Genomic DNA, 26,566 nt, shown 5'->3' with positions numbered 1-26,566 from the left:
GCACTTTAAATATTACAAGGACTATGGAACCTTGTTCTCTCAGTCTGAAGTTAAGATTAAAGAGTAGGTAGAACTTACTAAAGTTATACTATGTATTTAAGCCTTTAAATATCTTAAAATGCAGTCAAGACTTGTGATGCTATGGATTTTGAAGGACCATGGGTTATCAGTGTTCCTTTAGGAAATGTAAGATTGAAAAGAAAACTAACCACTTTTTTTTTTTTTTCTGAAATTGATTGAATTTTACTAGATATAGATGAGGATTTTAAGAAAGAACTGCGGAATTTGGTACCATTACTGCTTGCCCCGGAAAACTTGGTAGAAAAAGAGATTAGTGGATCCAAGGTGACTTGTAGAGATCTTGTAGAATACTTCAAGGTAAGCAAACTCATACTAATTATTTCTGTTAATGGCTTAAAAGAAAGTATTCTAATTTTAGGGCATGTTGTTCCCAGAGAAGGTAAGATATCTAGGCTGATACTCACTGATCAGCTCACTTTTATTTTCATTTAATTACTCTGACTTTCAAGAACTGGCACACAACTTCCTATAACAGCATAGCTCTTAGCAAGCTATTATTGGCAAAATCGCGGTGTATGTTTGGTTGGTTTTTGGTTTTTTTTTTATTCTTTGTAAATAGGCTGAAATACTTCAAGCTGTATTAGAGATTTTTTTTTTTTGTACTTTAAAATCCTAGTTTGTGTGGATATGTTGTCTTTTTTTTTTTTTAAAGAGGGTCTCATGTAGTTTGTACAGATAGAAAACCAGCTCTTAAACTGCTAGGTATGCGGTGAAAATTTCAGATACTCCCCTCCGGATTTTTAACATGCAAGGAAGATGCTTTCTAAACACTTGCATGTGCAGCACCACTGTATGTTCTGAAATGTTTGTGTATGATACTTGCAGCTGTTAGACTCTTGAGCTGTTTTGGTATCATGGTGACACCAGCAGAAATGTGATAACATAATCCCTACTTCACCAGGAATTGATCTGGTGTGTGTAACCTTTTTTTTTGAATTGGAATGATTTAGACAGTTGGCTTGGTAGGAGAAAGTGGCAGTCATTCCTAAAGACATTAATTTTACATTTTGAGCAGGCATGTTAAAGGTAGAACAGAGTTGGGCTGGTGTTAAGAAAGAAGCTATGCAAGGGAGGAATCTGAGACCAGAACTCTTTAACACTTGTAAAATGAAGTAACTTTTTATGAAGGAAAGACATGATATGGGATGCAGAAGTCATGGCTGTTCTGACAAGCATAAAATCAACACTCTGGAGCTCGTATGTTCTGTCTCTGTATTTACATGGTTGCATGCTGCTTTTTGTTCCACTTTCTTCTGTAGTAAGATCTGATCCCATACAGTGTAGGGAGTGTGCATTCAACAGCAGTTTAGAAAGGACTGCATCCTAAAAACTGAGTGGAAAACCTCCTCTGTTGAAAAGCTGCCCGATTCACGTCCTGTATCCAGTCTGGGAGCAGTCATGCAGGGTGCTGCGGAAACACTGTGGTTATGTAACTAAAGAGGACTGCTCCCTTGGGACTGTGCATCTAAAGCTGAGATCGTGGAGTCCAAGTTGGAAACTGGAGGGCTTTTACTTGGAGGAAATAGCTACAGAAACAAGGAGGGTGTCAAGGGAACAGAGTCCTGTATAACTCTATACATTTTTGTAGGTTGTCCTACAACCTAGAGCATTGGGTATATAGGGACCCTGATAACCTTGTTCTCTCCTCCTTTACAGAGAAAAATCCTCAGGGTGGAGGCTTGTAGACAAGCTGGGGGGGAGGGCAGCAGTAACATGAAGAAGAATAACTGCCCAGTCTCTGAGGGGCTGAGAGTGGCCTTGTTGGTCTAACTTGCACAGCTTGTCCAAAGTGCTGAAATGGCTACTGCTGCCTGCTGTGCCCCCCTGCTGATCTGTCCCAAAGAGCTGTGCCACAGGCCATCTTGTGGGCTGGAGAAGAAGACATGAAGGATGTGTTCTCTTCCAGCCTTCTGAAACCCTGGTGAAAGAAAGGACACCTAAAGATTGGTGGGGTAGGGCACATAAGGATAGGCCTGCTTGGCTTCCAGAAGTATTTTGGCAGCTCAGCTCTGTCTGCGTTAGTGCTTTGATCTGCTTTTTTCCCTTCCCACACTTCAAGGGAGCAAGGCATGTGGGGAAATGTAAGTACTGGTTCTCCCAGCACTGGGGTGTGTTTGGACAGACCTCTTGCCAGAAAGGCTTTGTGAGATAGTCATCTTCACTCTTTTGTTTTGGGTGAAGATTCCCTGCCTAGCAAAGACCTTCTTATGTATTTGAGGGAGTCGAAACCTGCTGTCAAGCCTGTCACTTCTTCAGATAGTGGCCATGTCTTCTCAAGGTGCTTTGCTACCCTGCTAGGCACCAGCCTCAAGTGCACAGGAAAGTAAAGGGATTAAAGCACTAGGGATAACTGTGAGAATGCCAGACTTGTATGAAGAAATTTGCTTAACTGAATATTTAACACTTTTTTACAAAGAAATAATCTATGAGCTCTATCTTTATATCGTCCCTCTTTTCTCTTCCTCAATCACAAATGATTAGGAAAAAGAAACCTTTTTTCTTTCTCCCATTTAGGCTTATATTAAAATCTATCAAGGAGAGGAGCTACCTCATCCGAAATCTATGCTGCAGGTATTTTATTTTTCTTTCAAATAATCTGATAGATGATGTGTGCTCTTTAAGTTCTTTGCAATTGAAGATCATGACTGCTGTGGGTCTGAAGCTCCCACACACAGAGCTGTAGTTCTTGAAGGAGCTGTGTACTTTGAAAGCCATCTGAACTGTGTAGCCTGGGTACACATTTGTGTCTTCCCTTCGTTCCATCTACCAAATGGAGCAGGGGTATATATCTGCTTGGTTGGGTTTTTTAAGCTGCTTCAATTTCTAAGCATGTGTTTCCTGTAACTTGCTATTCTGTCAGTATCTTTCAGACTGTATTCTGAGGGCTTTTAGCATCAGATGCAGCAGATAAAATGGAGAAGGCTTATAGTAACGCAGTTATCACCACTGTCTTGCAGTGTTGGGCTACTCTGTGTGGGTTTGTTAGATTGGATAACTGCATTGAGGTTTCTTTTCTGGGTTGATCCAAAGAGGATGTAATCCGCTTTAAAGCGATCTGAACACAAACTGATTGTATAAAGCTGTGTGGTGAACCCTTGAATTGTTTGGGAGTGTGGGCTTTAGGGTCAGTTTTAACCATTTTGTGTTTGTAAGATTTGGTTTTTCTTAAGCTTCCTGTGTCATTCATTAAGACATGACTGTTCTGGGTGTTTTTTTCATCCTTCAAGGAAATCATTAGACTTTTGGGGGAGTTCAGAAAACTCATCACAATGAAACAAAGGCTGCTATCATTTCTTCTATTTAGCATGCCTTAAATGTGGCTGGGAGATACAGAAGATGACATCTTGCAGCATTAGCTAGAATAACTGTTCCTGACATGACACAGGTTGAAAATAGTCTTATTCTTACAAATTTTGACACCAAAACTGCGCATATATAATGCAGAAATAATACCAGCTTGCTTCTTTCCTCACAGGTAGTGATGTATCAGGATTAACATTTAATAGTTTAGTGATCCTTATTTGCTAATTAACAATAAAGCATTCAGAAGAGATTGCTCATGATGAAAAGCCTGTACAAGCACATGGGAGTTTGTCTGCAGCTGTGCTAGAAAGCTGAAGAAAACGTTCTCCTAGTCAGTAATCTGTTTTAATGTATATCGCTAACCTTCACTTGTTTTTGTGGGGCATTTTCCTGGCAATCTGAAGCTTTGGAGGCTGTGGGGGTATGTTGGGCAGTGTAACTACATGTCTGTAACTAGCTGGTAATGCTGTGATGATACATGGTGCTCAATGTTTTCTAGGCAACAGCCGAGGCGAACAATCTTGCTGCTGTGGCAGGAGCAAAAGACTTGTACAGTAAAGGCATGGAGCAGGTATGATGACGCAACTTTTTCTGACTGCCTACATGCAAATACAGGCCTTCAGTTTTAATGTTGTACTCTGTGTTGGTTGTGAGCATGTTAATGGAGAAAAGTAGCTTAGGGCCAGTACTCGTGTGTTTTCTGTACTCTGCTCTGAGGTTAGGTGTCTGATACAGCAAAACCAGGATTCTTTGAGACAGAAATTGCTGGGGGGGTATGGGAATGGGTGTGTTTGTAAGATACCACCTGTTAGTTCCCCATGCTGCTCTTGACAGACATCTTAAAATCCTGTAACATGAAATGGGCAAACAGGTGAGGAGACATTTGGTGGGCCAGGGTCGTGCAAGGGTAGAGTTCTAGTGTTATGCTTCTGAATTGTGGTCATTCATTAGCTGTAAAATGCAAGGATTAAAATTATTCTTGTATTTCAAGGGTTTTTTTAAAACTTTAGAATTATCCTGCCTGAAAAAGCTGTATATGTAATTTCCTACTTGCTGCTTCTCTTGAAGATAGTGACTTATACCACTCCAAGCTGAATGTCTGTTCATACTTCAACGTAGTGTTATGCAAGGTTTTATCATAGGAAATTCTGAAAACAATTACATGTCTCATAAGGCTTAACAGGACTATGGTTATTGTGAAACTCTACAACCAGAAAAGACCAGTAGGTGGGATAACATGCTACAAACATATCTCCCCATTCACTAATTCTGGTCTTAATAGCTGAAGTAGCTTTCCATTTTGAAATTAGAGTAAGACCTAATACTAGTGGCAGACTAGCCAGTTCCAGTTGTTAGCAGGCTGTTTTGACAATGCTCCGCTGGTGCAGCGGGACTCCTTTGTTTGTTCCCATTTTGGAAAATCTCTTGAAATAGTAAATGGGTTGTTTATAATAAATGCCAAGTCTGCCTTCCTACCTTGAATCTTCAATGTCTGTTGAGATACTGTAGTTGTAAATTTTCTTACTTGGGGCAAGGAATAAACAGGAAGAGATGTTCTCTTAAACAGACTCTGTTTCCATAGTAATGTTCCCCAGTCCTGTATATTTTTATATCACTGTAGAGATACACACAAATGTCTTGAATAGTTTTTTATCCAGATGTCTCAGATGATGTTCTTAATGTGACACAGCTCTGATATTTCTATTTTTAGGAACAGAAGTGGGAACTCTTTGGATTTAAGACTGGATTATGTAAAGATAGTTCTTACTGTAGCTTCTGAGTTCTCCTCATGAACCAAAGCCCTCCTTTGCTGAGTGTGCATAACCAAAATACCGTCCCCCTAATGACCTTAAATGTAAGGAACAACAGGTGCAGTCACACAGAGTATAAGAAAACAGTGGCAGTTATTTGTGTGGTGGTCTTGATGCATCAGCAGCTCCTAGCGTTTAACGCTCTCTGGGCAATGTGAAAAGACTGTTTTGGAGGATGAGACTAGTAGCCATTTTCCAGGGAGTTTTGCCAGATCAATATGGAAGAAGCAAAAGATGCTTGTTAAACTTGAGCAAGGGCAGAGTGGGGGTGTCAGGATCTCGACAGTGAGGTTTGCCTTGAAGAAACTAGCCAGTGAAGCCGTGCATCTTGTGAGGCAGAAAGGGGACGCTGGACTCTGAGAAAGTCATCTTCTATGTGTCCTGCTGAAGGGATAGCAGCAGGAGAAAGTTAAAATTGTTGCTGTACTCAAGACGTGAGATGACAAGCATTGTGGTAAGACTACCTCGAGGCAGGAGAGGGAAGGCTGTTGTTTGACATCATATGGAAAGAATCTTCAGTTTTTAGACATAGTCTGACTGTGAGGGTCTGGAGGAGTTGGAGCTGATCTGCCATATGTATCTCTGGCCTAGGTAATCTTTAATCATAGTCCTTGAGGTCAGAAATCAGTCTTACAGAGTCGAAGTTCTTGGAGTCTAACCATTTTCATACTCATGCTGATTCAGGGAAAGGAAGATGGTGGGTGTTCACGTCACAGGTATCTATTTGAATCCATGGTCTCATCCTTTCAGCAGAAACGTACTCTCACAAGTTGATCAGAATCAAGCCTAAAGGACAGTCTAGGGAAGAACAGGCTAAAGATGTCAGCAGCTAGTTCTTGTTAATTCACATCGCCTGATAAGTTCCATGGAGCCTGCTAGTGGCAGCAATAAACAGGAATGAACTTGTTGAGCGGGCAAAATCTACCCTGTTTGTCCAAGTTCTGCACTGACCTTCTTACTGAGATGGGTGACCAGGATTAGAAAGCTGAGGGGAGGGTTTGTGGCCTTCAGAGTTCTCCTTAACCTTCCTCAAGCCAAGCTTTCTCTGCCTCCTGGTGTTCCTTTATTTCACCTTTTCATAACAGGAATGTACGTGTAGCTGATGTCCTGTCCTTCTGGGCTTGCCCAAAGGGAACAGTTGAAAGTATGAGTTCAGTCGTGTGCTATAGCTCTGTATGTGATTAGACAGATAAGGCTCTTGCTGTGCCATGATGTGAAGTACCTTTAGCTGCTTCACTTGGGACAGGACTCTAGAGCTTACAGAGCCAAGAAAGCTGCAGGAGGTAGTCTGCTGGCTTGAGAGGGGGGCAGCGAGGAGCAGGTTTGCTTTCTGTATAGAAGATACTCTGGGTGTGATGACCTCATCTCTGATTGCTCTAACAGGTTTGTGGGGGAGATAAGCCTTACATTGCCCCATCGGACCTTGAACGCAAGCACCAGGATTTCAGAGAGTCAGCTGTCAGGCAGTTCCGCTCGGTGAAGAAGATGGGAGGGGAGGAGTTCTGTCGGCGCTACCAGGAACAGCTTGAAGTGGAAATCGACGAGATCTATGCAAACTTTGTGAAGCACAATGATGGCAAAAACATCTTTTATGCTGCTCGTACCCCTGCCACTCTATTTGCGGTCATGTTTGCCATGTATATAACCTCAGGACTGACTGGGTTCCTTGGTATGAACTCCATAGCTACCCTGTGTAATCTCGTGCTGGGGATGGCTCTTATATCGTTTTGTACTTGGGCATACGTTAAGTACTCTGGGGAATTCAGAGAAGTTGGAACAGCCATTGATCAGATCGCTGAAGCTATATGGGAACAGGTGGGTATCTGTTTTTAATGCAAAATCTTCCTTTCTCGAGCAGACATATCAAACAGTTTCTGTTCAGTGCTGTGAGTGAAAAGCTGGTCTAGACCTACTGTGGGATGCTAGGACTGCCGAAGGGAAAATCAACTCAGAAGTGTGACTGCTCTGTTCAATAAGAGATGTCCGCACACAAAGAATGTTAAACAAGCTTAGGATGTTGTCAAAAAAGTGTCACTTAAAGGCCTTACTAGGTGCTTGAACGGTAAAGAGTGGAGGGACTCTCTAAAAATCTTGTTAATTTTTCAGAGCAAGGAATTCTGCTTTTAAAGGTATGTTTAAAGTGATAAACTTGCCCTATGGATGTGGTGGATAAAATATCTCAGGTGGTGCAAGAAATGGGGAAGGTGAAACCACTGTGCCCTCCCTCACCTCACCTGGTGGTGCGACACTGGAGGGCTAATTAGACCTCAGAGAGAACTGGCTGATGACTCGCAGCAACCAGATTGACTTGCAGCAACTGCTACAAGAGGATGTACAGCAGGTTTCTTCCTTCAGGAAGACTTGTGTTGTCTGTGACAACTCCAGTTGGTGCAACTCCTGTTGCAAGGAATACTCGCCAGACTAAATCCTGAAAGAAAAGACGACATGAGTGTAAGAGTACCAAAGCTGGAAGAGAAAGCCTTCTGTACAGAGATTTTGCTGCCTGAATCCAGTTGACGCAGCTGTGTCAGTAAAGCCCATGTGGAAAATTCCTGACCCACTCTTACAAGTAGTGTTCAGAGCATTCTGAGTAGCTATGTCCAGTGCCAGCAGAAGGGAAACAGTTTGGTGCTGCTGTTACTAGAAATAAAGGGCTCGCTGAACTTACCTGGCATGACATTAAAATGGGTCCTACAAGGCACGAGCAGATAACTAACTGGAGCCTTCTATACGGAGGCTCTCTTCTACCTCTGAAAAATGACTCTGTTCAGGGCTCATCATAGGCAGTGGTACACTAGACCTCTCTGGGCAACCAGGTAAGGTTATGAGTTAACTGGAGTGGAAAAAGTGGATTTCTAATAATAGGAGGGAAATGAGCATCAGGGTACTAAATTTTGAGTTACACCCCTAATTAGTGATTAAAATTGAGGCTCTCCTGTACCACTGTAGCTTCTTGCTTTGGAGCTCGGGGCTGAAGAGCACTGCAAGACAAGTGGAAGGTGTCAGTTGTAGCGCTCCCTGAGTGCAGCTGCTGCCATAGGATACCTAGAGCACATAAGGCTTGATTTGACTGCTGACCTTCCCTGGAAGGGGGAGAACTTGGCTCATGCTAGCCGGAGCTGGCCTTTTGTGGGCTAGGGGAAGGTGGTCTCCAGAAGAGCTTGCTGGTGGTTTTGCTACAGTTGCACATCACCACTAACATGCAAAGCACCTGCAGGTCCTGTCTGAGTCACTCTGCTTATATACCATGCTCTTGCTATTGATTTTTCTGAATCTCTGCCTTTCTTTTCCCTCCTTGCTTCAGAGGAATCCCAGGAAGGTGAGAAGTTACTGGCAATCAGTTTCTTTTTCTGAACTTGATTGACTTTTTCTGCTGCCTTCTAAGAGCCACTTTTCCTAACAGCTGAATTCGTGTTTTAGGTGTTTTCCAAACTCTTTGAAGTCCTTAGACGCCGAACGATTCGCCGTGCTCTTACATCAGTGCCGCGACAGCGACTCTCATCCAACAATAACAAGAAGAAAAACTAGCCAGTATTTTTAACTTTCTTTCTGTATCTGAAGTGTTCACACTTACACATATAGGACAATAAGCTGGACCGTCTGGGCCGGTCTGCATAAATGCTGTAACCATACCAGACTGATGCTGCATATAGGGTATGGAATTGCACATCCATCTTCTAGGAACTGTAAAGTGGTTTGAATTCAGTGAAATACTGCTGTATAGGAGGGATATCACTTGTGTTTATAGCATGTGACTGATTTAACCTCATTACTGTAGCAGCAAAACTCATTTCTCTTTCAGTTCATGCCAGTTTGTGTCAGACTTCAGCATTCTAAGTTTTTTCATTATTTCAAGTCTCATCTCTTTGTATGTTTTTATATTTTTTATTTTCCTTGGTTACCTCATTTTTTTGTTTCTTTTGCACGTTTCTCATTCCACAGGTGTTGAAGCCCATGAGTGATAATTTGATGGAGGATCATATGAGGCAGTCTGTAAAAAACTCTATCAAAGCAGGCCTGACCGAGCAGGTGTCTCACCATGCCAGACTAAAGACAGACTGACAGTTCATCTCCTCTTCAACTCTGCCCTCTCATCCTAGACATGCTTGCTGTACCATGAGAACTCAATAATAAAAAAAATAAATAAAAATAAACCAAAGTTTACAATCAACTGTAGAAGTAGTTTAGTGTGACTGGCTTCACAGATTGCTGCCATCACCCGGAAAGAGTAAGTTTGTCAGTGCTCTGCTTCTAAGACAAACTGGTGCCGTGGAGACCGCTGGGGGTGGGAGGGAGGGTGTCTGTTTTACGTATAGTCCTGGTGAACCGTGCACGTGTGTGTTTGGGGGGTGTGGGGAGGAGGGGTCTTCCCCCAGTGTTTGAGTTGATGCAGGCTCTGGCTTACAGTGGGAATCTGTCCTCTGCAGGAGGTTATTTCAGGGAAGAATAATGATCAGACCCACATAAGGTGTGCTCTCACCAAACGTACCCAGCTCCACAACATCCCCTCGCCGCCTCTAACGAGCGTATCAAGTCGGCGAAGCCATTAGAGCCGCTACGTTACAATATGTATCTTGCTTTATTGCCTTTTATGCCAGTGTTACACAAATGCATGTATTGGTTCCTCACACCGCCGATGGCAGAACTGACTTGTGAGGGAGGCAGTGGGTCAGAGCGTATGGTGTCTTGCCTTGCACTTGCAGACCTGGTCCCGAGGGAGGTGCATATCAGAACTGAGCTGTCTTTTTCCGCAGTTTAGCCTTCATGTATATAATATTGCCATTAATTCTACTGGGGAGAAATTCCATCCAAAAATGTTGCCTACAGCTACCAAGCAATGAGTTAGGATTGTCTGTACAGTGTGTTTAGTTTTTATTTTTTAAGAAATCACAGATAGGGCATGTATATGAAATATAAATATATAAATACAATTTTGTATCAAAGTTTTGTAGTTTATGGCAAAACCTGGTTCTGTGGTAGCTAAGTGCAGTCCCTGTAAACGAATGTTTGTGGCTCATGTAAATGTGTGAATGCATCAACAATTTGAAGTTTTTTGATATATTTGTGATATTTACCTGCCTTGAGCACTGCAATCTCTCACCCCCTTGGGAAAATCAGTGGGAATGTTTGTTGTGAAACTCTTGTCTTCTGTTGCATTTTAAAGTTATTTCCTGTAATTTATTTTCAGTACATGATTAAAATCAGTTGTGTATATATGAAATGAAATCCGTGCTTATTTTTAAAAGATGTTTGAGTATGTATTCTACTACATAAAACTATGTCAAATACTTATCCTGACAATTATATGAACAAATTGTCTATTGTACTTCATAGCTTTCTGTTGAAGCTGATGTTCCTCTCATGCTTGTCTCTGAAAGATGACATCTGTCTAGCTCGTACCCCTCCCTGTATAGGAGAACTTTCTGGTATTCTAAAGCACGCTTCTTGACTTGTGGAGTTGCTCGTCAGCTTCTGCCCTCCAACAACTGTATCATTCTGAAATCTTACCGGCTCTATTTTCACTCTTGACTAAAGCAGTATCAACTAAGGCATTTTCAGATGTGTGGAGTGTAAAGGCAGCTAAATAATTTAACTGCTGTAGTTTCAGCTGGAAATGACTGTGTGCAATAGCTGGGTTTTTTGCATTCCTAAATGGTAACAATTTCCATCAACATCTGAGCTTCATCAGTCTCCCCTCTCTTGAGTGAGGGAAATCATCCGTCTAGGACTAAAGCAATTGCACTGTGACTTTTGTACCATAAAGAACTGCTGGGGAGTGGTGGTTACCTGCCCTCTGGAGATGAGGGCTCAGCTCCAGGTGAACGATGCTGAAGATGAGGTAGGAATGTTGCATTTTATGATATCTTCTCTCAAGCTGTACAGATTAAATACTGTTATTTAAACAATCTAACGCTTTGGTGATGAATCTCTTTTTTCTTATTAGTCAGATGACTGGAGTGATGCAGGGGGCTTGGAGAGGGTCACGCGTGCCTTTGCTTCTTGCGTCCTCCGGGAAGGTACGAGGCAGGGTTGAGGCTGGGCCGTGCCCTGCTTGCCCTGCAGTGACAGTGAAGCTGGAAGGCTTTATCCGGACTCCACCCTTCTAGCAGAGGACTGAAATGGGGTGTATAGGGGGAGAATTCCTGAACCCTGTGCCAAGAAGTTGCAGAATTAATGCAAACCCCCCTCTAGCTTTGTGGGAGGAATCAAAGGTAGGAAAAGGGAGGGGCCAAGGTGATTTTGGGGAGGAGCAAATGTGGGAAATAGATGATTAAGGGCATAAAAGGGGCTGGTTTTGTGGCAAAATGTGGATAAAATGTGGCACCAGGTTGCTGGTGAGCGTTGATGTCTGGCCATGTCTATTCTCTTTTCTCTGTTAACTCTGTTTCTCTTTCCCTCTTCCTGGGAGAGAGGACTCTGTTCTGTGTGCATGGAGGTCTCGGTGCCAGCCACTGGAGTGGGACCTTGGACCACAGGGGCTGTACGTTTGGAGCACCAGCAAACTGGAGGCTGGGAGCGAGTGGAAAGCCAGCGCCACAACGGCAGAGTGAGGTTGCGTGTCAGTGTATGAATACCAAGCCAGATTTAGCTAGCAAGTAGGACAAGGGGCCTGGGAGCCAGGTATGGAAGCAGCCGTAAGTCTGGGCTGGATATGCACTATTTCTGCATGAGGCAGCTGGAGGGACCAGGCGATCCAGGAGAACCGTGGGAGGGTCTGGGGTTCAACTGAGACCTGGTTCTATGTCTGTGCCTCCCTCTATGGGAGGCAACTAGAAGCGGGAGGCCCCAAGGGCCAGCTACAGGACAGGCTTGTGTAGGAAGGCAGGTTACTGAGGGCATCCGCAGGGTGGGCTGAACCAGCACCTGGAGCGGGGCTGCGGACCGTGCCCACCTGCCAGCTACCGGAGCAGACTGGTGATCCAGAGGCCAGCTACCGGATGACCTGAGCCTCCTTGCCCAGTTACTGGAAGGATCCACAGCTTGCGTGTGCGTGTTTTTCCCACTGACAGACCTTCATCCTGAGGGCATTGGTGCTGTTTGTGTGAGCATCTGCTGGCTCGGCCTTGCGGCTGGTTGCACGTGGGGGCATGAAGCTCTACTGGGCAACCCCTTACAATTAGTATTGTAGCTAAATAAGGTCAGTATTTCTCAGCTTTTGCCTGTGTACTGTTAAGAACATCAGGATTGCGTACAGAGCGGGTACAAGGGAACAGAGGAACTTCACTAGTGGAATACGCGGGGGCATAAAGGAGATAAACGCTCACTTTCTCTGCCCAGGGCTACTCTGCTACTGACTCAGGACAGGAGCTCGGAGAGCTGTTCCCGTTCCGTGCAAACTGGTGGTGCACTAAGGCTTTGCTTCCCCTGTCCTCCCTGAGCAAGCAAAAAACCAATCTAACAGAAAAAGGGTAGCATAAAACATGGTAACGGACCCCCGCACCAGCAGTACAGCTCTGGCCGCCTCCTGCCTCAAAGAGGACAGAGCAGAGCCAGGTAGGAAAGCTACGTGGAAGATACCACGGGTGCAAGGTACAGGGTAACGCTGCAGGGAGACAGACAAGGAGAGAGGACGGGGATGATGTAACAAGCCACAGCATCAGAAAGGGGTGGAGAAGGCAACAAGATAAAAGATACTCACTCTTTTTGTTACTTTAGGAAACGCTGATTAGAATGCATTTCTCCAGCTGGCATCAAGGTAAGGAGACATGCACCCTCACAAGCGCCTGCTCAAGCCCCTGGGTTCCTTGGGAGGGGCAATACTCACCCAGAGCACCAAGCGATGTCATTTCTGGCCCAAGAAAGGCATAAACAACAGGAAAGTTCTTTTCTGGCTATCTTGTAACTCACTTTTCTTAGAGCAGGCTAGGGCCAGGCCACAGCTTTGTCCTGTAGAGGGCTGATGCTTAGAGTCAAGTTAAGGAAACTAAACAGGACATCAGGTAGCATGGCACAGCGACAATGAAGGGGTGGGGAACAGGAATGAACCTAGATATACTGAATGTCAAATGTTTTTTCAATTCTGCTAGCCAAGTATGGCAGTATATCAAAACTGCCTGCCTGTTACCATCTTGGGTTAAAATAATTAAGCACAGGTTATGGTAAAACTTCCTTTTTTTATTGAAAAACATGGGCAGGAGTAAAGACATTATTTACACAAGTTCCCAAGTGCAGCTCGACTCAAGAACATATGATCAGCAATATGATAAAAGGATGTGGGTCCAAAACAGAATTATGGAGGCTACCAAATAGTACGAGTACAACTCCCTGGTAAACACGGACCTTCAGATAAGATCAGCAACTGAAATGAGAGAAAATGAGAGAATATTAGTATGTAGCAAGCATGCTGAGAGCCGCAGTACAGCACAGCGCACCTACTGCTGTTCCCAGGTTCCTCCCCCCAGGGGAAGCAAAGATGGGTCAGGCTTGGGAAGGAGGCACGTGGCATAACAAAGCATCTGGCGTTTCTCTTTCAGATGCAGCACACCAGTTCCCCACTGGAGGAGGGCAGCAGCCTCGCTGGGGCTGGCCTGCGCTCACCGTTCATGGGCATCTCATCTATCTGGGTGGAGTAGTACTGCTCGATGTCTCGCAGGATGCGGATGTCGTCATTCTTCACAAAGTTGATTGCTACACCTTTTCGGCCGTATCTGCCTGACCGGCCAATTCTGCGGAGGCAGAAGGAAAGAGAGAATGGAGCCACCTTGGGGAAGGGTAATCCAGCTGCACCCCCCCACGTGAAGGCCGAGCTTACCTGTGTATGTAGAGTTCTCTGTTGTTGGGTAAGTCGTAGTTAATGATCAGGGACACCTGAGGCACATCCAGGCCTCTAGCCCAAACATCTGTTGAAATAAGGACTCGGCTGCAAAGAGAAGGGGATGGTTACGGCTGTTCCACCCCAGCGAGGTGGGTGTGAGAGCTGAGAAGTTGTAGTCTCCAGTGCAGGGCATCCCCTGCTGTTCTGCGCTCCCCCCTCCCCACAGCACACTCTCAGCATCCCCAAACTTCAGTGAAGACAGATAGTACCAAGGCAGCTCTGATCTTTCAAAAAGAATACGATGCTCCTAAGAGTTTAAAATACAGGACAGAGCCCAAATATTTTTTTTCCTTGACTTATTTTAAATGCAGCAACTCCCAACCTCTTCAGCAAAATAAGAGACTAATTCTGTGCCTATGCGCATCCCTCCTTGGAAACTGGGAATCTCCCAACCCTGTGACACCACAGGGGGACAGATGGGACTCAGAGCTCTTCCTCATTTGAGCTTCAGAGGGGAGAGGTATTATGGGTTTCTGAGGCCTGTTCCCTTCAGATGCTGGAAGAAACCCTGCCCTGAGGTAGCAATTAAACACCGTTGAATGCATTTACCTTGCGCCAGATCTGAACTCTTTCATAATGGACTCTCTCTCCTTCTGTGGCATGTCCCCGTGCATGGATGAAACCGTGAAGTTGGCTTCTCTCATCTTCTCTGTGAGCCAGTCTACCTGCGCACAGAGCCAAGCAGCCCAGGTTAGCTCTTTGCTCACGAGAGCCAAACGTGCTTGTTGTGCTTGGAGACTGTTTGCAGAAACATATGCTGGTGAGGACTGAGAGACACTTTAACAAGCATTCTGGAGCTAAAGGAAGTAAATAATCCTTAGAAAGCATCGGCTATATGATACAGGGCTCCAGGAGCCCTGAAAGGAAAGGAATTAAGGGCATTTATTTAGAAAGTGTGGTTTTGTTTCAGGGATTATAAGCAATTAGAAGAATAGGCAGATTCTTACCTTATCAGTTCTACTTCTCTAAAGAGGCGACTGCATCAGGTCTGTGTCTAGCCAGTTATTTAAGCTAGGCACATATCAAAGACAAATGTTTAACGTCTGTTCTTACTAAACAATTCCCGAACAGGGTAACAACCAGACTTCTTAACGGGGTTTGTCTAGCACTCTCCTCCGAGTCACCCTCTAAAAGTAACATGCCCATCTGATGGCTGCTGTACCTTTCTCTTGGTGTTACAGAAGATGACAGCCTGGGTGATTGTGAGCGTGTCGTAGAGATCGCACAAGGTGTCAAACTTCCATTCTTCCCTCTCCACAGCCACGAAAAACTGCTTGATTCCTTCGAGGGTCAACTCATCACTGTAGGGAAGAACAACAGCTATACCACACCACAAGTAGGTGAATACATACAATGCAGTTAGGAGGGCTGGGTGTGCTTCAGCAGAGATCACAGCTCTGCGCTGTGGGTTGCTGGGTCTATACACAAGTCCAAGATGTCCTAGAAAGCCCCTGGAGAAGCCTGCTCTAAGAAGGGCCTCCAACGCGACCCACGCAACAGAGACTAGAGCCCCTGGGGCACCCTCTCTGCTCTAGACAGACAGCTTCAAAGGGAAACGTTTCTGTTCTCATCATTTTTACCTTCATGCTTCTTGACAAGAGAGACCGAAGAAAGGTAAACGGGGCAGTGTAAGAGGTCAGGCTGCCTACACTGACTCCTCTTGACTCCTGCTGAGTTCCAGTGCATGAGGACCTGTGCCACCACTACACATAAGCTACACTTTCAAGGGCATTCAGGATCAGTCAGCTAAAGGCTTTTTTGGCTTGCTATATAATATACCAAATTAATGGAGGAGGCCTAGAAAAATTCTCTGGAGGAGCACAGGAATTGGGTAGCTGTGAAAGATGGATTTCCAGGAGAAGAGGCTGCTCTACATGGGGAGGATAAGAGGGCTGGGGACAGTCAGGCTGAGCAGCAGCAAACAGAACTGAACAAGGATAAAGTCAGACAGACAAGTTGGCCTCTGCTGGAAAACAGGACATGAGGATGTCTGCAAACACCTAAACAAACTGCAGTGGTGAGAAAGAATGTGAGAAACTCTGTACAGTTAAATCAGTTAATACTGTGAACTGCCCACGGCTGGACCAACTCAATCTCCTGTTCTTTCCAAGGAAACTCACTCACCGTTTCACCAAGATGCGAATGGGGTCTGTCATGAATTTGTTGGTCATCTCCAGAATTTCATGAGGCAAAGTGGCACTGATCAGAACCACCTGTGTAGCTGGAGGCAAGTATCTGTACACATCATAAATCTGCTCCTTAAAACCTGAAAAGCAAATCAAGTTGCACAGAACAGTCAGCACATCCTTCTCCCCAGTACCCTGCTCTTTCACAATTTGATCTGGAATTCAGTACTGGGCCTATGCTACGAGATGAACATTAATGAGTGAATCAGTAACTCAAAGCCAGTGTCACATATTGCTCGTCTCTTCCTATTTTCCCAAACCCACTACAATGTGGCTGTGGTACACAGTAAAGTACGAAAGGCAGTGCTCAAGAATTTATAACTATTGAAAAGAATGCTACAACTAAATCAGACATGACATATTCAGTACTTTAACCTGTTACAGCCTATAATTAACTATAATTGTCTAACTTGGACAAAACCAATTGTTTTTAGAAGTGGGACTGCCAGCTGGGACACCTGGAATCTCAAAGAGGTGAGAAGAAAGGAATTCAAAGGGAGACAAATATTTTACCTTTATTGAGCATTTCATCTGCTTCATCCAACACCAGCATTTTGATGGCACGAGTCCTTAAACTTCGACGACGAATCATATCTGCAAGATTTCACTTTGTAAGAGGAAAAGGCTCTGAAAGCAAGCGAGCCTACACTGCTCTCAGCTGCTGTCAGGGCATTTCGGTGGAGGAGGGACAGGCACTTCCCCTACTGCCAACAGAGACTGGTGTTTGGTGATGGAAAGCACATCTGAGGGCCACAGCGTGCCCGCTGCACCCTGCAACCCAGGGGGATGTCTCTGCAGCCTGGCTAAGGGAGCACCGACTGCAGGGAAGCTCTGAGAGTCCAAGCTGTGGGATGCTATTTGCTAACTGCACAGGACAGGTGACCCAGTCTCCCACAGTAACTGAAGCTGGATGTAAGAAATGCAAAATGCTACATGAACTTTTCGTCAACAGACTGGGCAAATCCAGATCCTGTTTGAAAAAGCACATGGCTTTGTGTAATCCCTTAATACTGTGATAGAAAAGTATTTGCTGTTAGTGTGCTGTTCAAAGCCAGCCCAGTTCAGCAGCTGCTAATTTTTTGGATCTTTTTCACTTGTGGAGCTCTATGTTCTCCCAGTGGCAGGTGCTTGTGTAAGAAAGTGCTGCCTGTTTCTCAGACATCCAGAAGATGTGAGCTTGAAGGCTAACACCATTGCTGTGGTAACTGCCGTGCGCAGTAAGTATAAAAATCTTCATTCAACAAAACCACAAAGTACCAGCTGTAAGTGCACCTGATTTAACAAAGAGAGAGCAATGGCCAGCATGCAGAAAAATTGGACCTAACTTGGACATTCAGGTAGACCCAGCTCCTATCTCCTCCAAGATTCTGAAGTATTTCCTGGGACTACAGTATTTTGTGCTTTAAAAATACTCTTTGTTCCCATGCCATCATATAGAGAAACACTTTAACAATGAAAAGCAAAATATAAACAGAGAAAATCCAAGTACTATCCCTGTTGATTTCTCTCTAGTCTTTTCCAGCTATTGCTACAGTAAGTTGTTACCTTCACATTAATGTTACATTAACGGTGTCACGATAAATGTAGTTTTCATGCTATTTCAAATCTAAGCGCGCAAAAGTTGCGGGAGTTTCCCATGGCTCAGCTCAGGTCTGAACCTCCCACATCTCCTTACCAAACACACGGCCTGGAGTGCCAGCAACAACATGCTGCCCGTAATCCAGTTTTCGGATATCTTCGCCCACGTTGGTCCCTCCAATGCAGGCGTGACACTGGACATTCATGTAGTCTCCCAGAGCAAGAAGACCCTGTGTTGATACAAACGAATGGCTTAATTAACAGAGCTCTCATGAAGTTTGTGTTCATGAAGACGCAGGTCTCCACAGCCATACGGTGGATTTTTTTAAGGAGATGTAAGCATAAGCCATTAGAAGGATTTTTTTATGCCTGTTACCCAAACCTCCTCAACAGCAGGCTTTCAAACACTGGGAACTCAGTTCCCCAGTGATCACAACTGCTTTAAAAGTGCTGTCCTTAAAAATTCAGTTAGGAACGTGCAAAACCTTAGACTGCTAGACAACATCATCATGTAAGCAAGAATGGATATAATGCAGATCAGCAAAACAGCCCTTTATCAGAATTTCTTATTCCTTTCAGGAACAGAAACAAAAAGCAGAAGCTGTGCTTTGAGCTCTGCTGGAGAACACCTGAGAATCAGCCCCAGACCTTGCAAGTGCTTTACAGATGGCAATTTAAATGCTCCTACCTTCTGAATCTGTACAGCCAGCTCCCGAGTTGGTGCCAAGATCAATGCCTGGGTCTCCCGAACCTGATTAAAACAGGTGATCACAATGCAGTTAATCACAGGGCAGGTATCAACCAAGCATAATAGAGATTACAGATCCCAAAGTACTCTGAAATGTCACCTCTGAAGGATTAATCATAGAATTTTGTGCTAAAACCTAGTGTTTGCAAGGGTCAGTACATCTAGAAAGCTGCTCTCACACAGAGCATTTACACAGTAACAGCCTCTTACTTAAGTTACTTTTGGCAAGACAGCACTTAAGCAGTTCTTTGATAGCTCAATTTTCATTCCAACCTAATTTCTGAAAACAATTATAAAAGTGCGTACTTTTCTTGCAATAGAATAGAAACAAATTTAAATCACTTCAACTTCACACGTTCAGTTCAGATAAAAACCTTGCATTGCAAAAGGATTCCATGAGAATGTTTTGAAGTGTTACGTTTGAAAAATATTATGAGCACTTTACAGAAATGAAGCATAAAGCTGACCTTTTCATTTCAAACATGCAACGTTTATTTTTATGTCCCCAGGCACTGACAGGTGAATAACAATCTAAGCTTTACTTAAAAGGGTACTGGCCCACAGAAAATCATCATTTTATTCCACAGCATCTACACATTCAAGTTACACTTAAAAAACAATTGGATGGACACGATGCCCCTGACTAGAACAAAAGCAAACATTTGTCAGTCAAAAATCTAGGTTTGATTCCGTGCAATGTGCGCCAACTGTTCAGACAGGTTGCTGATGCTATTAGGCCTGTTTGAGCGCAATTCTGCCTGGTGAGAGATTAATTTAGCCCTCTAATGTATGTGAAAGAGGTCAGCTGTTAAAGCCAACTTTATAATTACAAGACTTTATCTGAACTTATTTTGCCAAGGTGGGTTTAACAGTTAAATTGTTACAGGGTAGTCTGGTTAAACTTTCAGTTGGAAATTTGTCTGAAGTTCACTGCTCATAACTAAAAGATTTCAATTCATTTATTCACTCTAAAAATGAAGACTTTTATGAGGAAGACTCTACCAATTTAGTTAAAAAACATTTTTAGCACGTGCTATGAAATTACCTGTATATCCAGGCACTGCAGAACAGAGATGGAGAACGTTGCTGTCTTCCCTGTTCCTGACTGTGACCTGAGAAACAGATGTTTGGTGAATACTCTGGATGTCTGGACAAACAACATAGGCAATTTCAATATATTCCGCCCCTCTGCTCTTTGCCACTCCTTCACTGCAAAGGAATCAGTATCGCCAACAGCGTATCTGACAAAAGTTTTGTTAGGATCACAGCGTGATCTGCAGACAAGCAGCTTTGAGAACTGCAGTATCAGGGATAGAGCACTTTGTTGCAGGCTCCCCGGCTCTGGCATATTTACCCCTTAGCAGATCAGCATTTTAACCTCCTGCAATTTGTTGTACATAATATTTTTCTTTTAAAGTAAATGGTAGTTGAGCCAATACAATTTGGAAGGCTAGCAATTCCCACTAGCAACCTAGAAAGGATGTTTTTTAGTGGGATGCATATCCTTCTTTGTCTCTAGAGACATAATAGATTTTCTTCTGCTTACTTTTTCCCTTGATTGAGACTGCAGTTGTCTCTACACTGCTCTGGCTTTGCCGGAAAACATTCCCAAGAGCCTCAGAGCCCTATTCACTGACCACACACAATCCCTTGGCTGAATCTTTATGACAGTGACATACCTAAACCTAATAAACTGACATTAACAACTGTCAGGATCACGGTCTATGTGCCAGTTAGCCAGTTTCACCCCGTATCGCTCGTGATGTGATCTCCCTAATCCTGCCGAGCAGCAGGCGAGGACCACGGGTGACAGATCTCGCTCGAGCTTCTGGCAGCGAGTGTGACTGACACACGCCCCCCCCCAGGGCCCAAAACCCCCTCCGGGCACAGGCCGCTCCCACCCGCGAGCAGGCCGCCCCCTCGCCGGCAGCCCCACTTACTGGGCGATCACGTCTCTCCCCTTGATGATCTGCTTGATGGCTCTCTGCTGGATGGCCGACGGCTTCTCGAAACCTGCGGAGGCGGCCGTTACCGTCAGCGGCGGCGGGGCAGCCCCGGAACCGAGCGGGCGGCGGCTACACCGCGCAGGCGCGCCGCCCCACATCCGGGCGCCGCCACCGGCGACGACCCCCCCCCCCCCCCGCCCCGCCGTCCCCTTCTGCCTTCCCTCTCCCCCCCCGCTGCCGCCCCGCCGCGCACCGTAGGCGTAGATGCCGCGCAGCAGGTCCTCCCGCAGCCCCATGGTGTCGAAGGTGGGCGTCACGTCCACCTCCTCGCTCGTCTCGAACTCCACCTTCGTCATGTCCTCCTCCTTCATCAACCGCTTCCTCGCCGAGCCGGTCGTCCCGCCAGATCCCGCCGACCCCGACATGCCTGAGGCCTTCCCTCTCCCGCCGCCCGCCCCTCACGCACCGCCGCCGCCGCCGCCGCGCACCGAGACACCGCGCCGCTGCGCATGCGCGGCGACCTGCGCGCATGCGCGGCGGCCGGGGTGGAGGGCGGGCGGGAGCGGCGTGCGCATGCGCGGCGGCGCGGTGAGTGAGGGTCGGGGGTGGCGGGGCCGGTGCGGCCTAGGCGAGGCCTAGGCGCGGCCTAGGCTTTGGCCACCGCAGGCCCTTGGGCGCCGCGGCGCGGGCCCCTCGGCGCCCAGGGGCCTGCGCAAGTGTGTGCGGAGCAGCCTGTCTTGCCCAGTGTCCAGACCCAGGAACACCCTAGGCAATTTGTAGGGGGAGGATGGGCTGGCTGTCAAACCGTATCACCTCTTCTGCAAGCCCAGGGGTGTCAAACGAGGGTTGATTTGCAAACCTGAGCTCAGAGCAGGCGGTTGAACGAGACTTAGAGGTTCTCAACAGAGACCAGAGGAGAAGGACCTATGCTTTGCTCTGCCTTTCCTCAGCTGATGCCCTTTTCATTTCTCTGTCCGTGTCATGCAGGCAGCTGGGATCCAGTTTTCACGGAGCTGGATCTCTGGGTTTGCTTTTGGGGCAGAGGGTTTGGATGTGGGCATGCTACACCCCCTTGTCCTCCGTTCCCACGTGGGATTTCAGCGGGATTTGTATCTTCCATCTTTTCCCTTTTTTCTCCTCCTCCTACGATGTTTTTTTCATCCTTGAACAGAGGGCAGATTTAACCGTCCTCCTGCCATGGGTACCCTGGATACTTGCCTGATCTCTGAACAAACCCTTAAACTTTTGTGGGAAAAGGCTCTCTCCTGCTTGGCAAGGCACTTTTCTGAGTCCTGAGCTAAAATGTTTGACATGGTAAAATGAAGTTGTTTGTTACAAAACCACAAAACATTTCCAGTCCTAGCATGTCTGAGGGTGCCTGAGTGAGTCAGGCTGAGTGCTTCACATGGGTTGTTCCCATTCTGGTTGTGAGGTGTGCCAGGATGTTTCAGCGGAGCCGGCAGGTTTGGGGTGTGTGACCCCTGCCCTGGGGCGGACTGTGACTGATGCTCTTTTCTCGTTTTTCATATTACAGAGCCTGAAGGCAAAGAGGCTGAAAGTGATAAAGCTCTTTTGTGAACATGATGCTGGAGGCACAAGGTATGATGGCTTCCTTCATCCTTATGTGTAATGCAATGGCAAGCCATCAGGAGAGGACATGGTACAGATCCTCTGGGATTTGCGGGGGAATGTAGGAGGGTGGCATGGTGCTAACATGCCTGGATTGAGTTTGTGACAGGGGAGTCATGCTGCTTGGTCCCCGTCATCCTTGTCGTGTCAGTGACATTGGCTGTGTTCTTCCATTGTCCTTACAGGGATGAATACAGATACAGGGGGTTTGGTCCTTACAGTATTCTTTCACAAATAGTTGTGGCGAGGCTGTTTTTAGGATGGCCGATGCGTGCTGTGTTTTCATTTGGAAGCCTGACCCAGCCTGCAGCTACCGGCAGGTGCCCAGCCCTTCCTGAGACATGGCTGAAGCTCAAGTCCGGGCCCTCCCAGAGGAGGTAGGCACTGGAGGCAAGGCTTTCCTCAGCCAGCGTTTAGCCGAAGGAGCTGAGGAAGGAGGTGAGCAGGGAAAGGCTGGGAGCTGGCTTGTTGAGAGAAGGATGGGCAGTGAGTTCTGGGCAGTGAATCTGTAGAGCCAAAGGAAGTGACTGTCAAAAGTAAGCTTTGCCTCCCCTAGACCACAGGCACTGGTCCTGAGCTGGCGTACCCCAGCACGGCTGCATTTCCCTGGGGACACAGATGGCTTCCTGTGGAGAGGAGCTGGTCTGTAGTGTCTGACGGAGGCAGGGTTAGGTGAGAAGGGAACTCTGGAGGCATCTGGGCTAGTCCTCTTCACAGCAGGGCTGACTTTCAAGCTAGACCAAGTTGCTCAGGGCTTGTCCAGTCTAGGATGGAGTATCTCCCAGGATGGAGACCCCACAGCTTCTCTGAGCCTGTCCCAGGGCTGCAATGCACTCAGGAGGAAGAATTTTTTCCTTATGGCCAGTTGAGGTTTCCCTTGTTGCAGCTTGTTCCCGTTGTATTTTGTCCTTTTGCTGTGTGTCTCTGCAAATAGCCTACCATTTCCAAAATTAAATTACAGGGTGACTGTATCTCTTCAGGGTCCCAGAGTAGGCATGGGGCCTTAGTCCCCTTCTCTCCCAAAACTGAAGCAGGATTCAAGTGGTTTTTATACCTGTCTGCATGCACTGCTGGGGCTCACATTTCAGGCTTTGTGGAGAGGAGTTTGTTCCTTTGTGTGTGCGTGGAGTGTTAATTTTCAAGAATAGTTTTTTAATTGTGTTCCATTTGTACTGTAAAAAAGATGGGATTTATTTTAAGAAGCTGTTTGGATGCTTTGAGCTGTGTTCCTGCAGCTGGTGAGTTTCTCTTCTCTTGTACTCATTTTTTAGGATCTCAAATTTATTCACTGAACTGGACAAGGATGGAGATGGAAGGGTGAGCTTTGAGGAGTTGCAGTTTGGCTTGTTCAGCCACATGACCACCTTTTTCCAAGGTATGCCAATGTCTCTCAAGCAGCAAGACTGTCAGCACTTCATGGGGTGAGCTGAAAGGCAGAAAGATTTCTTTGTAAAAAGGATCCTGGTTGATGGCCTTGATCTGCAGCTCCTTGGAGTTGATTGCCATTAACTTTGGATAAGGAACCATAAAGTCATTGCCAGTTCCTTACACAGGACAGTTCATTTGTGTTTGATATTTCTACAACGTCCTGCAGGGAATCCAGACACAAATCCAGCCGTCACACTTAGAAAGGTTTCTCCATCTGTTTCCCCACAAAAAAGGAGGCTAAAGAATGGGTTCTACTGAGAACAATTCAGGCCAAGATGTTTCGTTTCACAATGGGGTGATTTAATAGACATTAGTTGGGCATCTGAGAGTGGTGACTTGGGGAGAGTTTTCCACTTGTCAGTCAGTTTTTGGATATGGTCTGGACTTCACCCACTGCATGGTGACTGAAAGGCTTCCTTGGGAGCTGCCTGAGTAGGAGCAAACCCTGTGCAGGTGGAGTGGGATGGTAATACAGAACAACAGAGGGCTGTCGAGCCTCATCTTTTTACAGGAGGGAGAAGGATGCATATCCTAGCGGAGGGGAAAGATCACCCCAATTCATTGGCTTCAGAAGCACTGACATCTCTGCACCTCTTGTGACTCAGGTTGTCCCCTTTTTAGTGCATGGAGCAAGCTTCATCCACGTTTTCTTTGTCTGATGTAAAATACTTCTTTCTCCTTAGTGCTTTTCATTCCAAGGACTGGCAAGGCATTTGCAAATGCTTTTGAAGTAACTGCCCTTTAATGCACTAAGGTAGAAGTGAATAGCTGATTACTGTGACAGCTGGGACAGCTCCATCCAGGATTCTGAGCAAAACAGCTCCCTCAAAAAAAAAAGAAAAAGAAAAAAAAGAATTGTTTCAGGTTCTTTTGGCTTAAGACTTTGAGGTAACAGTTCTCTGAGGACAGGCTTCCTCCAAACCTGGTATGAAATTGGTGCTCTTGGAGGTGTTACCAGTTCTGTATCAGCTTTCTGGGTTCTGCTTTTTGGTTCAGCTTGGTTGAATCTCATTTACCTTTGAAGCTGACCTCAACCCAAATTTAGCTTCTAGATCAAACAAAATGTTGGCTGGCGGTCCCCATATGACAGTTTTCACAAAACCCTCTGATGCTACATAACTTTCCACGTTGGTCTTTCTGTGGATACTGAGTTTTCATGGGTTAGTAGGGAGACCAAAGTGCATGGTCTGTGCCTGTCATCCCAGACATTGTGGCTGCCTTAAGGTCAGCTCAGGACATCTCCCTCCTGGCAGCTTGGGGTTGTTTTTGGAACATTCTCCAATATTGATGGGATCCCTGGAGTTTCCTTTCAGTATCAAAAGCTGTCAGTTTTTCTCTGCCAATTTTGCCCCAGTGACTTATCTCTGCTGCTTTTTTCCTCAGTGTCAGAGGACAGTGCACAGGGAAGCAGTCCATCCTTCCGGCCAAGCTGCGTGGGCCCCCATCTCTTCTTCAGCATCGGCAACAGCACTAGATTTGCCAAGCCTGAACTTGTCATTGCCATCTGAGCCCTGGAAGAACCTAGAGGAGATCCTCAAGGTCTCTGGAGCTGCCTTGTCCGGTGGTGGTGGGTGAAGTGAGCAGCGAGGCCTTTCAGCAAGCAGCCATCCAGGGTGGAAGAAGCACTTGCAGTCAGGTTCATGATGGGGTGGCAGGGTTTGGCCACCCCAGGGCTGGGGAAAATCTGGGGTGGATGTGGTCTAAGCCTATCTGTGAGATGGGGGCGGATCTCTGAAAGACTGGAGGGTGGTCAGGTGGTGTAACAACAGAAGTCCTGTTGGCACTGTTAGAAGAGGGAGAAAGTGATTTCAGTCTGTGCTGTCCTTGCAGAGGCTGAGTAGCAGCACAGAAGAGCAGGTGAGCCTGGCAGAGCTGCCTGCAGCTTTGGACAGCGCACTCATGGTCCCCAGGGGTGGGCTTCAGCATGCAGCCATCACCTCCTACGGATACAAACTGCAGTGCCTCAGGTAAGTGTGCTGCTCCCTGTGAGAAGGGCCCTTCTGTGGGGTGCATGAGATGTCTCTTAATGCACTGCTTGCTGTGCCTGCAGGATCCAGGTGAGGCAGATCGCCAGGGAGAGGGACAAGGCGAGGCTGGACATGCAGGAAGTGGAGAGACGCTGCCTGCAGCTTGGCAGGGAGTTGGATGAGCAGTACATCACTCTTGAGCACACCCAGAGCAAGCTCAAGTAGGAGAGGTTCTTTTGGTGGGGAGGGAAAATGGTTTTCCTATGGGTGCCCACAGCGTCTCCCTCCCGTCCCAGTCTCCTTTTATGAATCTCCCACTTGTTTTGCCATTGTGTCAGTGGCAGAGAAGTCCCTGAAGACACCTCCCCCCTGCTACAGTCCCAGCATCCCTCCAATCGAGCTCTCCTCTCCTGCTTTGTGCATGGTGAGAGGGGGTGTCTGGACCTTGTGGCCATCTGAGAACATGCTCCGGGTGCCCCAACCATGTTGCTTTTTTTCCCTAGGGACGTTCAGGCAGAAATAGAGGCAAAAGAGCTGCTTTTGCAGCAAGCAATGAATGACCAAGCGAAGCTGGAGGCTGATACACAGTTCCTCCAGAGCAAAGAGGCCAGCCTGCAAGGGAGACTGAACTGCATGATGAAGGTAAGTAAAACTGCCCTGGGTGAAACATCTTCACTTCTTCAGAGGAGGCAAAGCAGAGGTGGTAACAAGGAGGGATGGTTTGTGTTGCTCTTGCTGGGAAGGGCAGGAGTTTTATGCAGAAAAATCATCAGCCACATCCATACTATTTAGTTAAATACAGAGCTTGTTCCCTTGCCATGACATTATTAAACCTCCATGTTGTCTGTTGGGAATGGTTTGGCCCTTGGTAACACCTGAACACCTGGTGGCTGCAGCTAAAATTGTGCCAGGGACCATGCCAAAAGCAGAGACGATGGTGTCTGCATGCCTGGGATTTTCCCAGGGCTGTTCAGTGTAGAAGTACAGATGGAGATAGCTCAGGACTTGCTGCCTTTGTTGGCTGTGAAGGGAAACCATAGTTTTGTGAAATAGAGGTCGAGATGAGCCTGTGGG

The 26,566-nt window shown here is 46.2% G+C and overlaps 3 protein-coding genes across 12 annotated transcripts in view; 2 read left to right on the top strand and 1 right to left on the bottom strand.

Moving 5' to 3' along the window:
* The window catches only part of ATL2 (atlastin GTPase 2), a 41,050-nt gene extending 29,945 nt beyond the window's left edge, over positions 1-11,105 (top strand). Inside the window, exons 9-14 of one of the 4 annotated variants that reach the window (XM_087773842.1) lie at positions 251-378; positions 2,596-2,652; positions 3,884-3,955; positions 6,579-7,010; positions 8,500-8,514; positions 8,616-11,105. In XM_087773842.1, the coding sequence (XP_087629968.1) occupies positions 251-378; positions 2,596-2,652; positions 3,884-3,955; positions 6,579-7,010; positions 8,500-8,514; positions 8,616-8,723 (812 nt within the window). In that variant the 3' untranslated portion in view covers positions 8,724-11,105. The other 3 variants (XM_087773843.1, XM_087773844.1, XM_087773845.1) reach the window with 3 other exon arrangements.
* Positions 11,106-13,289: 2,184 nt separating this feature from the next.
* On the bottom strand, positions 13,290-20,955 carry EIF4A3 (eukaryotic translation initiation factor 4A3). Its single transcript, XM_087773847.1, has 12 exons — positions 20,722-20,955; positions 20,463-20,535; positions 19,568-19,634; positions 18,463-18,525; positions 17,872-18,004; positions 16,710-16,790; positions 16,135-16,276; positions 15,173-15,311; positions 14,560-14,675; positions 13,948-14,055; positions 13,734-13,861; positions 13,290-13,494 (listed from the first exon to the last, which is right to left on the bottom strand). The coding sequence occupies exons 1-12, from the start codon at positions 20,891-20,893 to the stop codon at positions 13,478-13,480; spliced, it is 1,239 nt and encodes a 412-aa protein (XP_087629973.1). The 5' UTR covers positions 20,894-20,955; the 3' UTR covers positions 13,290-13,477.
* Positions 20,956-21,184: 229 nt separating this feature from the next.
* NINL (ninein like) overlaps positions 21,185-26,566 on the top strand; it is a 39,158-nt gene continuing 33,776 nt past the window's right edge. For all 7 annotated transcript variants that reach the window (XM_087777521.1, XM_087777520.1, XM_087777519.1 and 4 more), the window contains exons 1-7: positions 21,185-21,782; positions 22,003-22,067; positions 23,369-23,472; positions 24,909-25,064; positions 25,356-25,492; positions 25,576-25,713; positions 25,996-26,134. In XM_087777521.1, the coding sequence (XP_087633647.1) occupies positions 25,425-25,492; positions 25,576-25,713; positions 25,996-26,134 (345 nt within the window). In that variant the 5' untranslated portion in view covers positions 21,185-21,782; positions 22,003-22,067; positions 23,369-23,472; positions 24,909-25,064; positions 25,356-25,424. The remainder of the gene's footprint in view (positions 21,783-22,002; positions 22,068-23,368; positions 23,473-24,908; positions 25,065-25,355; positions 25,493-25,575; positions 25,714-25,995; positions 26,135-26,566) is intronic.

The sequence above is a fragment of the Nipponia nippon genome, unplaced genomic scaffold (genome assembly GCF_047370975.1).
Source record: "Nipponia nippon isolate SJK-2023a ecotype South Korea unplaced genomic scaffold, ASM4737097v1 scaffold_4, whole genome shotgun sequence".
Classification (NCBI taxonomy): domain Eukaryota; kingdom Metazoa; phylum Chordata; class Aves; order Pelecaniformes; family Threskiornithidae; genus Nipponia; species Nipponia nippon.
This window is presented reverse-complemented; position numbering and strand designations above follow the sequence as displayed.